The 16,072-nt window shown below is 43.2% G+C and overlaps 1 protein-coding gene across 1 annotated transcript in view; it reads right to left on the bottom strand.

The window, feature by feature from the left end:
• LOC137382666 (E3 ubiquitin-protein ligase DTX1-like) overlaps positions 1-16,072 on the bottom strand; it is a 292,622-nt gene that overhangs the window by 30,279 nt on the left and 246,271 nt on the right. Inside the window, exon 5 of the mRNA XM_068054908.1 lies at positions 6,349-6,410. Coding sequence (XP_067911009.1) covers positions 6,349-6,410 — 62 coding nt within the window. The remainder of the gene's footprint in view (positions 1-6,348; positions 6,411-16,072) is intronic.

Below are 16,072 nucleotides of genomic sequence, written 5' to 3'. Positions count from 1 at the left end.
GAATACTGAATGATGAGATTTTGTTGGTTCACGGGCATAATCACAAGTCCGGTTAAAGGATACATTAGAAAAACAAATTATTGTTGAAGCAGAATGCATGAATTCTTTTAAACGGGAATCAGATAGTTGCTTGAAAAAGAGGACTATTAAAGGTATGGGGAACAAGCAGGAGTATGGGGTTAGACTAGATGGACTTAGCTAGACTAGGTAGACTAGCTAGACTATAGAAAAATACCAAAACAAAACTTCATAGGCCAAAGGCCCTGTTTCTGTGCTGTATCATCTTATACTTTTATGGGCTATTGTGATAAGAAAAAAGTGGCAAAATATTGACGCTGGTTAAGTTTAACACTTTTCTTATTTTCCAGAGGACAATCACAACTACTGTTAAATAAATAAATTACTTTAATTTAGCTCTTACATATAAAAGCCAGATTGATTATCCATTGTTAAGAGACAATGCCCTAGCTTTAATTGACCTGCCTTTGCGTTGGCGTTAATTGAAATTCCTTTAAAAAAAATCTGCCTATTATGTAGAAATCAACAGCTGACTGAACTTAAACTTTAGTTCGTTAATAACAGATTGCTGAACAAACAGGAAAATCAATTCAAAAGTTGATGAATGTTTTAAATTTGTTATGATTTTGAAAATGAAAGAGACAACATTGAGGTCAGTCATAAAGAGTTTTGTTTTTTAAAAAAATCTTCTTGGCGTATAGACGACACCAGCAAAACTGCATTTACTGCTATCCCTAGTTGCAGTGAACATTTTAAAAGTCAACCTCACAGAGTGGACTGGAGTCACATAATGGCTAAATTGGTTATTACAATAATCTAGCAGTTTTTGTTTCACAGTCAAACTGCCAGATTTATTGAATTCATTTTTGCCATTTGCTCTGTTATACTTTGAAGTCAGTCCACCTGCATTGCTCGTCCAGTACTATAAGTAATTACTGACCATCTCTGTTATTTAAAATATATTTGGATTGTGTTTTCAACTGCTGCAAGGGCTCTAGGCTATTTTCTCTGTTATTAGGCATCAGCCATGTTACTTATTATAGTGTATTAATACAAGGACCACATCCAGTATTCATGTTAAATCAATCGAGCAGTCCAGTGAAAGTTAATCCATTAAAAGCCACCAACAGTTTTTTTTTCTTAAAATCCTTGATTTTACCTCCTCCCCACTTGCAGGAGCTACTTTTCACATTGTAAGCTCCTGGAACAAGAACTACAGACCTTCATCATAACTCGAGCAAACCCCTCATTGGTGACAGGAAATGTACTTACAACAGAATGAGTCAACCTCTGGGGAGACAGTGGCATAGTGGTAATGTCATTGGACTAGTAATCTAGAGGTCCAGGCTATTGCCCTGGGGACGCAGATTCAAATCCCACCATGGCAGCTTTCAATCAATTCAATTAATTAATTAATCTGCAATTGCAAGCTATTCTCAGTAACGGTGCCATGAAACTATCATTGATTGTCGTAATAACCCATCTGGTTCACTAATGTCCTTTCGAGAAGGAAATCTTCCATCCTTACCTGGTCTGGTCTACATGTGACTCCAGACCCACGGCAATGTGGCGGACACATTGCCTAGCAAGTGGGACAGGACAGACCGACCAGAGGTGGTGGCACAATGGTATACAGTCAGGAAGGAGACGCCTTGGGAGTCCTCAACATTGACTCCGGACCCCAGGAAGTCTCATGGCATCAGGTCAAACATGGGCAAGGAAACCCCCTGCCGTTTACCACCTATCATCCTCCATCAGTTGATGAATCAGTGCTCCTCCATGTTGAACACTACTTGGAAGGAGCACTGAGAGTAGCAAGGGCACAGAATGTATTCTGAGTGGTGGACTTCAATGTCCATCACCAAGAGTGGCTCAGTAGCACCACTGCTAACAGAGCCCTGAAGGACATATCTGCCAGACTGGGCCTACAGCAGGTGGTAAGAGAACCAACAAGAAGGAAAAACCTATTTGGTCTCGTCCTCACCAATCTACCTGTCGCAGGTGCATCTGTCCATGACAGTAATGGTAGGAGTGACCACCGCACAGTCCATGTGGAGACAAAGTCCCATCTTCATACTGAGGATGCCCTCCATCGTGCTGTGTGTCACTACCACCGTGCTAAATGGGATAGATCCAGAACAGATCTAGCAGCTCAAAACTGGGCATCCATGTGGCGCTGTGGACCATCAGCAGCAGCAGAATTGTATTTAACCACAATCTGGTAACTTCATGGTCCGGCTTATCCCTCACTTTACCATAATGCTAGGGGACCAATTCTGGTTCAATCAGGAGTGTAGCAGAGCATGCCAGGAGCAGCACCAGGCCTACCTAAAAATTAGGTGCCAACCTGGTGAAGCTACAACATAGGATTACAGGCATGCTAAACCGTGGAAAAAGCATGCAATAGATATAGCTAAGCAATCACACAACCAATGGATCAGAGCTAAGCTCTGCAGTCCTGCCACATCCAATCGTAAATGATGGTGGCCAATTAAACAACTAACCGGATGGGGAGGCTCCATGAACATTGCCATCCTCAATGATGGGGCACATCAGTGCAAAAGATAAGGCTGAAGCATTTGCAACAATCTTCAGTCAGAGGTGCCGAGTGGATGATCCATCTCAGCCTCCTCCTGAAGTCCCCAACATTACAGATGCCAGTCTTCAGACAATTCCATTCACTCCACATGATATCAAAAACGGCTGAAGGCACTGGATACCGCAAAGGCTTCGGGTCCTGACAACATCCCAGCTGTAGTACTGAAGACTTGTGCAGAATCAGCCGCGTCCCTAGCCAAGCTGTTCCAGGACAGCTACAATACTGGCATCTACCCGACAATGTGGAAAATGGCCCAGGTATGACCTGTTCACAAAACAAAGGTCAAATCCGATCCAGCTATTAACGTCCCATCAGTCTACTCTCAATCATCATAAAAGTGATGGAGGATGTTGTCAACAGTGCTATCAAGTGGCTTTTACTCAGCAACAACCTGCTCACCGATGCTCTGTTCCAGTTCTGCCAGGTCCACTCAGCTCCAGACCTCATTACAGCCCTGGTCCAAACATGGATAAAACAGCTGAATTCTACAGGTTATGTGAGAGTGACTGCCCTTGACATCAAGGCAGCATTTGACCGAGTATGGCATCAAGGAGCCCTAGCAAATTGAAGTCAATGGGAATCAGGGGGAAAACTCTCAGCTGGTTAGAGTCATACCTAGCACAAAGTTGAGGTTGTTGGAGGCCAATCATCTAAGCCCCAGGACATTGCTGCAGGAGTGCCTCAGGGTAGTGTCCCAGGCCAAACCATCTTCAGTTGTTTTGTTAATGACCTGCATGCAACATGGCCTGGACAACATTCAGACTTGGGCTGGTAAGTGGCAAGTGGCAAGTAACAGTCGCGCCACACATGTGCCAGGCTATGACTATCTCCAACAAGAGAGTATTTAATCATCTCCCCATGACATTCAATGACATTCTTTTGGGCCTCCTTATCTCGAGAGACAATGGATACGCGCCTGGAGGTGGTCAGTGGTTTGTGAAGCAGCGCCTGGAGTGGCTATAAAGGCCAATTCTGGAGTGACAGGCTCTTCCACAAGTGCTGCAGAGAAATTTGTTTGTCGGGGCTGTTGCACAGTTGGCTCTCCCCTTGCGCCTCTGTCTTTTTTCCTGCCAACTACTAAGTCTCTTCGACTCGCCACAATTTAGCCCTGTCTTTATGGCTGCCCGCCAGCTCTGGCGAATGCTGGCAACTGACTCCCACGACTTGTGATCAATGTCACACGATTTCATGTCGCGTTTGCAGACGTCTTTATAGCGGAGACATGGACGGCCGGTGGGTCTGATACCAGTGGCAAGCTCGCTGTACAATGTGTCTTTGGGGATCCTGCCATCTTCCATGCGGCTCACATGGCCAAGCCATCTCAAGCGCCGCTGACTCAGTAGTGTGTATAAGCTGGGGGTGTTGGCCGCTTCAAGGACTTCTGTGTTGGAGATATAGTCCTGCCACCTGATGCCAAGTATTCTCCGAAGGCAGCGAAGATGGAATGAATTGAGACGTCGCTCTTGGCTGGCATACGTTGTCCAGGCCTCGCTGCCGTAGAGCAAGGTACTGAGGATGACATTCAATGACATTACTATTGATGATTCTCCCACCATCAACATCCTGGAGGTTACCATTGACCTGTAACTTAACTGGACCAGCCATATAAATACTGTGGCTACAAGAGCAGGCCAAAGGCTGAGATAGCTGTGGCAATTAATTAAACTCCTGTCCAGCATCTACAAGGCACAAGTCAGGACTGTGATGGAACACTCTCAACTTGCCTGGATGGGTGCAGCTCCGACAACACTCAAGAAGCTCGACACCATCCATGACAAGCAGCCCGCTTGATCAGCATCCCATCCATCACCTTAATCATTCACTCCCTCCACCACTGGCGTATGCAGCAGTGTGTACCATCTACAAGATATATGGCAATAACTTGCTGAGGCTCCTTTGACAACACCTTCCAAACCTGCGACCTTGATGACCTAACACCACCAGCTGCAAGTTCCCCTCCAAGCCGCACACCATCCAGACTTGGAACTATATCGTCGTTCCTTCACTGGCATTGGGTCAAAATCCTGGAACTCCCTTCCTAACACTGCAGGTGTACCTACACCACATAGACTGAAGCGGTTCAAGAAGGTGGCTCACCATCACCTTCTCAAGGGCAGTTAGGGACAGGCAATAAGTTCTGGCCTTGCCAGCAAAGCTCATACCCCAGGAACAAATAAAAAAAAACTACCAATCTTCCCCCAACCGTTTTTATTTTTCTGTCCAGTTTTTCCATTTTTGAGTGTACAGCTGTCTTTCTTTAATTGTTGAAATTCACAGTTGTCAATGCCATTTCCATGACTAAGCAGTGAAATGGCAGAAGATATATTGGAGGCTTTAAAAGCGATTTTACGGTGCTCAGTTGTACGCAAAATTCTAAATCATTAAAAGCGTCAATTTTAATTCTCCAGCAAAATGTCTGACTGTACAGTAGCTATTATATCCATAGTCTAAGTGATGCAGTTGTACTCCTTACTGTCACATCGACAGTTTAAATGTTTTAATTGTGGCTCTTTACCGCATTGCCCAAAATCCTAATTACGCACTAGGCAACCAACTGTTCCAGGAACGACAAAGGATAGAAATAGAGTGAAAAGGTTAGACGGGGAATTAAGAGTGACAAAATAATGATAAAATAAAAAAGTGGGAAATTTTCAAATCAGATGGTAATATGCTTGAAGTTTAATCAAGGCAATGTGCAGCTGTGAAGTACAGTAATTAGGGCAGTATGTTTCAGCAGATAAAAGCCAGCACTACAATGTGCTAAAAGTATTAAATGTTTTTTCCATATCAAGTTCAAGCAAATTGTGACTAGCTGATGAGCTGCAATAAATGCCAAATTACTATACACAATGAACTCTGTTGTGACATCAAGGGGTAGAAATTTATCGTGGGCGGTGGCCCATTGACTCCAGTTGAAGATGAGCAGTTGGCTCATTTTCACACTACCTCAATGAAGATGTGGCCACCAACGGTTTTGAGCACGAGAATTAATTAAAAAGATAAATGTTATCTTCAACAAGCCACAGGCTCAGAAGCAGCTCCTGTCAAATTTATTTCCCAACAACAGTGACTGCACTTTAAAAGTACATCCATTGGTTATAAAGTGCTTTGGAACACCCTGAGGTCGTGAAAGGCACTATATAAATGCATGTCTTACGCTCTTTTGGCATGAACAGTAGGACGGGACAGCAGGGATTATTGAGTTTCATCACCAAAGAAATTCTTTATTATTAGTTTGTAAGAAAGCAGTTTAAAAATGCAGTCTATTCCAGTCAGTATAGAGACAGATTGGAACATGATTACAGAAAAGGACATTTCAGAATCAGAGACACTGTCGGTTGAGAAACTGTGACACAAAGAAGTCACAGAACAAATGATGGATCGATGAAAAACAGTGAGAAAAACAGACATACAGAGACATTTTGACCTAGAAACACACAAACTCATTTTTGTTTATTACGTTAAAAAAACCTCTCAGTTCAGGCCTGATTTCTATTCATCGAGCATAAAAACAGTAGCATATTTGTAACGTTGTTTAAAGTAAGGACAAAATAAAATCACAGTGGCATTTGGTTCAAGTACAGCAGCTGTAATGAGCATAGTTTTTGTTCCTGCTGTGTAGATGAAAATAATGACACGGGGTAGGTGAAGTGAATCGTAACAGCCACCTATCACCTTCTGGTCTTTCTGTAGTGCTCTGACTGAGGGATAGTTTGATAGGTAACCCTCACCTCATCTGGAGGATTCTTGACCTTCTGCATGTATCTTCGCACCACGTCCTCTGGAGATTTTCCTGTCAGGGAGAAAGAGATCACACATCCTTTATTTCTGTGACACCAGGAAGGAGAAAAGAAATCCCTCACTCCAGCATCTTTACCCCAATTGTTATTGGGCCTTTCTCTCATCCTTCATGTCTTTATAGCTAGAAGCTACAGTGCTAAGGGACAATGAAGCTTTTAGGTAATCGGTAAAAGAACTAGGGGTGACTTGAGGAAAATATACGCAGTGAGTTATGATGATCTGGAATGCACTGCCTGGTGGAAGCAGGTTCAATAACAACTTTCAAACAGGAATTTGATAAACACTTGAAGGGGGAAAATTTGCAGGACAATGAGGATAGATCAGGGAACTGGGACATATTAAACGGTAATTTCAAAGAGCGGGCACAGGCAGAATGGGCCAAATGGCCCCCTTCTGTGCTGTATCAATCTACGGTGCTGGTGGGGGCAGTGTCACTTGAATGATACATTTAACTGAGTTTGTGGCCAGATGTTTACGCCCCCTAAATGAGCTGGCTGTTTGTGGGGGGCTGGGGAGGGTGTAAAATTGAGTGTGAGGCGGGTGGGGGAAGTGCCTTTCCCAACCACTTCCCGCCCCAACTGCCAAAATATGCAGGGCAGCGGCGGTGGAAAACGGCCTGCCCACCCCAGGCCAATCAAGGCCCTTAAGTGGCCAATTAACTGACACTTAAGGGCCTCCGCCCGCCGCCACGGGGATTTTACCCTTGGCTGGCATGCGGCTGAGGCCTGAAGAAGCCCATCTGATGAAAGCAGGCAGCCTTCTTGCGGGCTGGAGGGTGGATGCCCTCCTGATCGGGCACCCTGTGCCCCACGGAGGCCCCCCCCCCAAAGCCCCAACCGCTCTCAACGTACAACACTCCACCCTTGCCTCGCTGGGGCCCGACTGCTTTTTTCAGGGCCTCGCCAGGGACACACCTTTATTCCGGGGCCGTCCTTCATCTTCTTCCAATGGCTGGGTGTAGTCCCAGCAGTCACCCCTGCATCCCGTGGCACTGCTGGGACCAAGAGCTACCGGCCGGCTGAATGGCCAGCAGCTCCATTAGGCAGGACTTCCTGCCTCAAGGAGGTGGAAGTCCTGCCCAAGACCAATTAAAGGCCTGGGGAGTGTAAAATCCCGGTCTGGCTCCCCAGGCTCAGCGGAGGCAGGCTCACCACCAACTTTTCAGACAGTGGACTGGGCCCCCCGCCCAATGAGAAATTTCAGCCTTTGTTTGTCTTTTTTGATGCAAAGACTTAATTGTCTAATTGCTCAGAGTAGGCTGGTGACATCCTGGATGTTCCAGTGACATTACCAGGAAAATACTCCAACTGTAGTGCTCCCCTCTCTCCCCCATACCCTTGTTCCCAGTCTAAAATAAGATGCGATGGCCAATGGCTCACCCACGTTAAAGTGGTAAAATAAAGTGGGAAAATGGAAAATGACAACCTCCACAGCTGTAATGCCTGCACTGGAGGATGTATACATCAGCGCCACAGTTAAATCCATGGGAGAGCAAGGAACTCCCTTCCTCATCAGCAGCCCAAAGACTTAGGGATGTAATTCAGTACACAAAATGCTAACAAACTGATTGCTGTTTAAATGCCCAACTCAAGGCTTGGAGAGGCTGTGGACACTTTGAGGGGAGCTAATACTAACTCGGGGCATTCAAGTAACTCGTGCGATATCAACTTGTCACCACTGCCCGCTCCCCCCCACCCCACTCACCCAACTCCGCCCCAGTTAAACAACTTTCATTTTTTCTTTTGTCGAATGAAATCAGTTATAATGAAAATCGGGAGAGGGGTTTAACGGGTGACTGAATCAATATTGGGCCTTCTACACTATTAAATTAACCCCCTGATTGTTCTGTTTCAATATTTAAAAGTTGTGCTCCCTACAGCCCGTGCAATACCATAGCTGTTCATGTTCTTGGGTCTCTACTGGAATTTCATGGCATCATTCAAGGAGCCCTAGCAAAATTCAGAGCAATGGGTGTCAACAGAAAACCCTCCAGTGACTGGTGTCAAACGTGACTCACACCAAAATGGTCATGGTTGTCAGAGGCCAATCACTGAGGCCCCAGGACATTGCTGCAAGTGTTCCTTAGGAGAGTGTCCTTGGCCCAAGCATCTTCAATTGCTTCACCTTCCCTCTGTCCTAAGATCAGGAGCTGGGTTGATGATTCCACAATATTCAGCTCCATCCACAATGCCTCCAATAAGGGAACAGTCTGTGCCAGCATATAGCAGGACCTGGCTTGGGCTGACAAGTTGGAGCTAATACTTGCATTACATAAGTGTTTGGCAATGACCATGTCCAACAAGGAAAAGCCCAACTATATCCCCTGTCCTACAACAGCAACACCATCATTGAGTTTCTGACCTTCAACCTCTTGGGGCCATCACTGACCAGAAGCTTAACTAGACCTACCATGTCAATGGCATGGTTACAAGTGCAGGGCACAGGGTGGTTACACTGAGATGAAATGGTTCATCTCCTGCGTCTCAAAGCCTCTCTCAGGTTCTGTCAGGAGTACAATGGAATACTCCATACTTGCCTGAATGGCGCAGCTGCTGCAATATTGAAGAAGCCTGACACCATCCAGGAGAAAGCAGTTTGGTGCCCCTGCCACTGAATTCAATATCCACCCATCTAGTGCCACCACTTGTGGCCACAGTATATATGAACTATAGGATGCACTACTGTAACTCACCAAGCTTATGTTGAAAGTACCTCTCAGCCCGTGACCTCTACCACTGAGAAGGACAAATGCAGCCATGTCATGGGAACATTATCATCTTCATGTTCCGCTCCAAGTCACACACCATTTTGACTTGGACATATCACTTCATCATTGCTGGGTCAAAAATCCTGCAATTCCCTACCAAATACCATGTGGGAGCATCATTACCACAGGGACTGGAGCAGTATAAGGAGAAGACCTGGACATCACCTCAGGGTAACTAGGGATGAGCAATAAATGCAGCCTTGCCAACATTGCCTGTATCCCAAAAACAAATTTTGAAAAACTTGGCATTGCTACAAAGGACTGGTGTAGCAAAGTTTAAAAAGTAGCAGGTCATAATTTGATTTGGCAGGGTCTCTAACAGCACCTGCCATTAGTCAGACGTATCCTTGCCGTTTAGACTCTTACAATTATTGCACGGCAGGTTGCTGAAAGTGTGAGCTGATAACAGTACAGTGAGGGAAAGCAGGAATCTGAGGGATCTGAGTGAACAGAACAAGCAACTGTGCATCCTGTTTACTAATCAGATTGAGAAATTAACAGCATCAGGACTGCAATGGAGGTGTAAGTTACAGTGGATGAATTCAATGTCAAATCAGGTACAGAAAAAGAAATAAAGAGAGGGATAAACAGATTGGATTAATAAGGAAGAGCAAAGAGGCAAAAGAAAAAGTGAAAAAAATAAAATTTTACATTTTTAATATCTCCAACCATTAAAACCTGAAGGAATGAAACTCCACCCTTGTAGTAGTTAATTTTCAGTGCCAGAGAGGTTAATTGGCAGTAATTAACACTAATCACATAGGCTGGAATTTTATGCCCCCTAGGAAGTGGGCTGGGAGGTGGGGGTAAGTGTAAATGGAGTGGGAGGTGGGGGATTCTATTCCCGTCGCCTACCTGCCCCCACTGCTGTTTTACCAGCGGAGGAGGAGGTGGCAAACGACCCACCTGCTCCAGACCAATTGAGACCCTTAGTACTTGGTGATCTGCTTGCAGGCTGGGGGAGGGTGCCCCCTGATCAGGCACCCTGTTCCCCCCAACGGCATGGGCAGCCCCTGCTAAAACAACCCCTCCTGCCCTAAACTCCGACCCCCACTCCCCTCACCAGGGCCCAGCCAATTGTCTGGGGTGACGCCCGAACCCCACTTAACTTCCTGAAGGGTGACATCCATTGTCCTCTTCTTGCTGTGTGCAGTCTCAGCAGTGGCCATCACTCCCGATGGCGCCGCTGGGACTAAAGAGCTGCTGGCAGCTCTTGGAGATGGGATTTCCTGCCTCAGAGGGGAGGAAGCCCCGACTAAGGCCAATTAAGGGCCTGGGCCATGCAAAATTGCTGCATGGTTTCCAGGCCCGGTGGAGTCAGGCTCTCCCCCAACTTTCTAGCCAATGGGCAGGGCCACCGCCTCAACGTAAAATTCCAGCCACAGTTAAAAAGGTACTTAGACTGAAATGGACAATACTTAACTTTCTGTGGTGAAGTTTAGTTTGTATCTACTGCGTGAATACAGCAACATGATATTCAATGCATTTTAATGGTGAGGCGGGTAGCGAAATGCATTGAATGGCGTGGAGTTGCTGTATTCGCGCAGTAGATACAAACTAAACAGTGAAGTGGCATAACGCAGAGAGCCACTTTTGGATACCGTGTTTAACCTCGCATCTGCCCTTCACATAAACTTGCTGTGCCATTTGTGTATATAGAAGCAAGGAGTGCCATTAGCCTCACTGTTATTTTTATAGCAAATTGCTGCTCAACATCTCACCGGTGACATTAATAAACTGGAAAAAAAAAGACAGCAGACAAATACAGTTACACCCCTGCAGAAATAGTGAATGAAGAATTGTAAGTATATTGGTGTGTAATTATCATTCATTAATAATACTGAACTGGAAATAATTATTGTTTACTTAAAAACCAAGGACAGAAGATTCTTGATGAGAAACCAAATTGTCTATTAATCCCGGATGGTTAAAGCATTTCAGCCAACATCACATGTGCCTGATGATTTGAGAGTTGGTAATCATCCAACATGGGAATGAAATGTGAAAATCCCAGGTTTTCGTAATTATGATCTAATTCTTAAATGCAGGAACAAAAATCAAGGGTATCTTGCTGATGGGTTGGGAGTAAGAGAACCTGAGTTATGCTCCCTGTATATTGTATTGCTGCCATCAAAGACAGCCCTAAATTTTGCAGGAACATTGTACTATAAATGATTGAATGGTACTGTTTCCAAAGGAACCAAGAAGACCTCTGCAGATTATTTCTTTGAGTTCTTCCAGAGACAGTACTCTTAACATGAATGAATATAAATATGAATGCTACTGGCTGTAGATAAGCTGAACATTCTGTCTGTACAGGTCAACACTATGATTTCTGCACTTCAAGCTGCCACAAACCTGTATCAGAGATTCCCAACACTAAATGGTTTGCTCATTATCAGTTACTTAAGAGTGGAATTGTCCACAGCAGTCAGGCCATAATACAAGTAGGGCAGGTTCTACTGCATCATTACTACAAAACCACATTGTAAATGCACAGTTGTAGTGGCAATACAGCTGACCTGGAGCCAGCATGACAATGAGACCTGAAGCAGATCCAGTTTACATTGATGTAGATTTAGGAACATAATTCAAATAGTTTGCATGTAACAGCAGACAGTGGTCAGATTTAGGGATAAGCACAAGTGCCATTTGTCACCTTAAATTAGCTGACAGGAAGAGCTGGATCACTGATGCAAATTAATAGCAATGAACAAGAACACATTGGATACTTCATATTTAACAGATTGAAAAAGATTTCATTTCCATATTAAATCCTCATTTAATAAAAGGACATTGAAATGGTCAAGGGTGGAAGAGACGATAATAGTAAGAGGCTTTTGAAATGTGGATGCTAAGATATATGCTTAAAACTCCTTAGACAGAGCATAAGACAAATGAAGAGGTGCTGGAAATTGCAAGAACAAAAAGAACTCTTAAAAATTAACAGACTGACATAGTAAAGCCTTTTAATCCCCTTAGGACCCGCAGGGAGGCTTCATACCAATTTTGTGCTGATTAGCTCTGCTGCTGCTTGTAGCTTCTCCTATCAGGAAGTCTGCTGTCATGAAATGTCACACTTGTCTACCTTGTGCCATCCTCACACATCCACTGTAACATGTCCGCAACCGCTCGACGATGTCCGTCATCCAACTACGCCTAGGTCGACCTCTCTTTCTGCTGCCCTCCACTTTGCCCTCTAGAAGAGATCTCTGTCGCTTTTCAGCTCTAATCACATAGCTGAAATACTGAAAATTTCTTTTCTGGCTGTCACTTTTTAAGAGTTCTTTTTGCTCTTGCAACTTCCAGCACTTCTTCATTTGTCTTATGCTCTGTCTAAGGAGTTTTAAGCATATGTCTTAGCATCCACATTTCAAAAGCCTCTATTTTCTTCCACAGATCTTTACTTATTGTGCAGATTTCTGAGGCATACAGAAAAGTGGATAGCATGTAGCATCTTATGCGTTTTTCCTTATTAAAAGCTTGAGCTTTCTTCTTGTTAACACATCCTTCATCTTCACGAAATTGCTTCTGCTACCTCTATCCTTCTTCTGATTTTGCCATTGCATCTATCTTCTGCTATCATATGTCCTAAATGGACAAACCTATCTACTTGTTCCAGTGTGACACCATCCACTTCAATCTTCACTCTGGTTTCTTCTAATGTATTCCTTCTAACTACCATTGTTTTTGTCTTTTTGGTGTTCATACTCAATCCCTATCCTAAACTTCTAGATTTTACTTGATCTACGATAGAATCTTCTGATTCTGCAAATAAAACTGTGTCGAAGGGCATACTGCAAGTTTGTTATGTTCTTGCCTCCAATATTTCCACCTGGAAGTGCATTTAATTCTCTGAATATTTGTTTTATGCACTGAATAATTTCAGCAACAGTATACAGCCTTGTCGTACTCCTCTCTTCACTTGAAACATATCTGATTGTCCATCTTCTAATCTGATGCTCACTATTTGGTCCTAATATAGGCTCTGGATAAATCTCACATCTTTACTGTCAATGTCTATTAGCTTTTTGTGAGAAACATGATTGAATGCTTTTGCATAATCTATAAAGCAAATGTAAACATTCCCATTTACCTCTAGATATTTATCGAAGATTGTTCTTAGGTTAAATATTCCCTCTCTTGTTCCTACTCCAGGTCTAATTCCAGACTGTGTTTCACCAATTTCTGCTTCAAATGTGTTGTTATTTCTTTCTATTATGATTTTCAAGATCACTTTAATGAGATGACTCATTGAGCTTGTAGGTCTGAACTGATTGCACTCGATTGCTTTAGGTTTCTTAGGTGTCTTAACGAATAATGAATGCCTCAAGTCACTTGGAATATATCCTTTGGTATATATTTGATCACAAATTTCTGTTATCACTTCTAATTCTGCTTCCCCAAGGGCTTTTAGATGTTCTGTTTTTACTTTTCCTGTGCTCACCAATTTCAAAGCATTCTTTCCTCTGATATCAATGTTTGGTCCTTTCTTTACCTCTATATCTTGACTACTTCCTCAATTTGGATCATCATACAATTCACATATATTCTGTCCATATTTTTTGCTGCTGCATCCCTTTCAAACAATATTTTACCATCTTTGTCTTTTATGCACCTACTATCTAGTACATAACTCTCATTTTGTGATTTCTTTCCAGTTCCAATACTTCACCACATATCTCATTATACCATGTCTCTTTAACCTGCCTACATGCATTCTTTATTTTTGTTTCAATTTCATCATACTTAGGTATGTTTTTTCTTTCCCCTTTCTATCATCATTGCTAATTTCTCATCTGTCATCCACTCCTTGTCTCTCTTTCTTTTCCGTTTTGGCAATATTTCCTTTGCAGCATGTTATATACTGTCTCTCATGTTTTTCCATTTGTTTTCTATTTAATGTTTTTACATTTGTTTTCTATTTTTTGTTCTGAGACCTCTGTTTGTTCTATTTCCTCAATCCTGAGACATTCGTACTTGTTTTTTTATTTTAAGAGTGAATGCCTCTCTGATGTTCTAATCCTTCAGCATGTCAAGGTCTAAGTGGTCTCACATCTTTTTCTTTCAAGTTTCACCTTAATTTTTGTCACAAGGAGACAATGATCTGAATTTATATCTGCACCGGGATACATATGAATGTTCTTTTTACTGTTCTAAAAGGTATATGGGAGATATATATGGGTATACGGTGAGAGGTTTGTGAGGGCTAGTACCTTTGATCCCCTGCCAAACCGTACACCCATGTCAAAAGGGGCGTGGGTAGGGGAAAACTGTGTCCCACAACTCTCCAACTCTCACTTTTGACTCCAAGTAGCTGGTTGTGCACACTAGTGGCTATACCCTGGGATCTCGACTTGGCAGTCGTGCAAAACTATGTGAGGGGCCCATCAGTTTCGGCTGGTGTGGTGTGGGAACATCACCCCTTCTAATGTGGATGAAGATTGGCAACGGTGGAAGAGGCAGAAGATCATTACAAGTTAGTAGGACAATGGCTCAGAGGTGGAAACCTGCAAGGTGTGTGACACATCTGCAGGGCATAGTCATGATGCTTAGTAAGGCAATGTGACCAGTCACCTGTGAAGAGTCTGGGACCTCACACAGTATAAGCCCCATAATTAGTCATGGAAAGTCATAGTCGAAGAATAGGACATACAACAGAGGTTGGGCCTCCAGTAACTGATTCTGTTGTAAATGGTAACAGGGAAGGAGAAGCCCCTGCCCAACAAAGTAACCAACAAATTTTTGACAAAGTTGACCTAAACTCACTGGATAGGTCAACTTGTGAGCCCGTTACATTCAATGGAAGAGGTGGAGAACATTCGTTCTAAGTTAATGTATTTTTCAGAATTCAGGCTTTAATAGCACTTGGGAGAGCAGGGCAGAGTAACTTGATAATCACAACATATTCCTGAAAGACCAATTCCAACAGGCAGGTAGTGTCTGTTTAAACTGCTGCTGTATCACTAAAAATTAGGGAAAACGGGATCAAGCTGAATTTCATGTATCATTGCAATAAGAATTTATATACTTCAAGTGTATCATACTTATACATAACAGAAACTCCTGACTGCTAATTTACCAGCAACGGTTCACAATTTGCAGTAACGTAAACATTTGTGATGAAAATTTTGGAGTTGGAAAGTAAAGGCAAAATCATGTGAATGTGAAAGCACGGGGTACAGAGGGGAGATGAAAGCACAGATTACTGAGGGGAGGTGTAAATGCAGAGTATAGGGGTAGGTGAAAGCACAGGGTTCAGAGGGGAGGTGAAGAAACAGAGTGCTACCTAATGATACAATAGTTCACCACGTCTTACCATTTTACATCACCCTATGTCACTGTGTCACTGTATTCAGTTTGTTCCATGGACAATCCATTTCATACATGCATTGCCTGAACGGAGTTCCATTCTCAATTCCCTTTTTGATGGACTTATGATTGAATGATGTAAGATGCTCCATCAGCTTTAAAAGCAGGGTTTCATCACAGGACTACTTTTAATGTATCCGTTACAAAATGTTCCTTTAAACTCCTTTTGAATATTTCTCTTTATTTCTGTATATTCTGTAATAAATTGCTGTGCTGATATCATCAGGGGACCAAGCTTGGAGGAGTTACTAAATTTGAGAGTGTGAAGGAGCTGAATTAGCAAGAGCAGAGACACAGTCGTTAATCAGCAGTGTCGGGTGGTCATGTCATTTCCAGCAGTGTCCTTTAATTCAGTTCCTTCACACTGCGATATTCAGTTTCTCACAATGGCATCATCAGTAATTAAACAGAAATATCTGAAACATATCAGAAATAGACAGAAAATCTCCTTAGAACAGGCTGTTTTTGAAAGGTGTATGACACTGAGACTCCCTTTTATCTGCCCTCTATGGTTA

Source organism: Heterodontus francisci, chromosome 23 (assembly GCF_036365525.1).
Source record: "Heterodontus francisci isolate sHetFra1 chromosome 23, sHetFra1.hap1, whole genome shotgun sequence".
NCBI classification, from domain to species: Eukaryota; Metazoa; Chordata; class Chondrichthyes; order Heterodontiformes; family Heterodontidae; genus Heterodontus; species Heterodontus francisci.
Note: the sequence above shows the minus strand (reverse complement) of the source record. Positions and strands in the feature narration are given on the sequence as shown.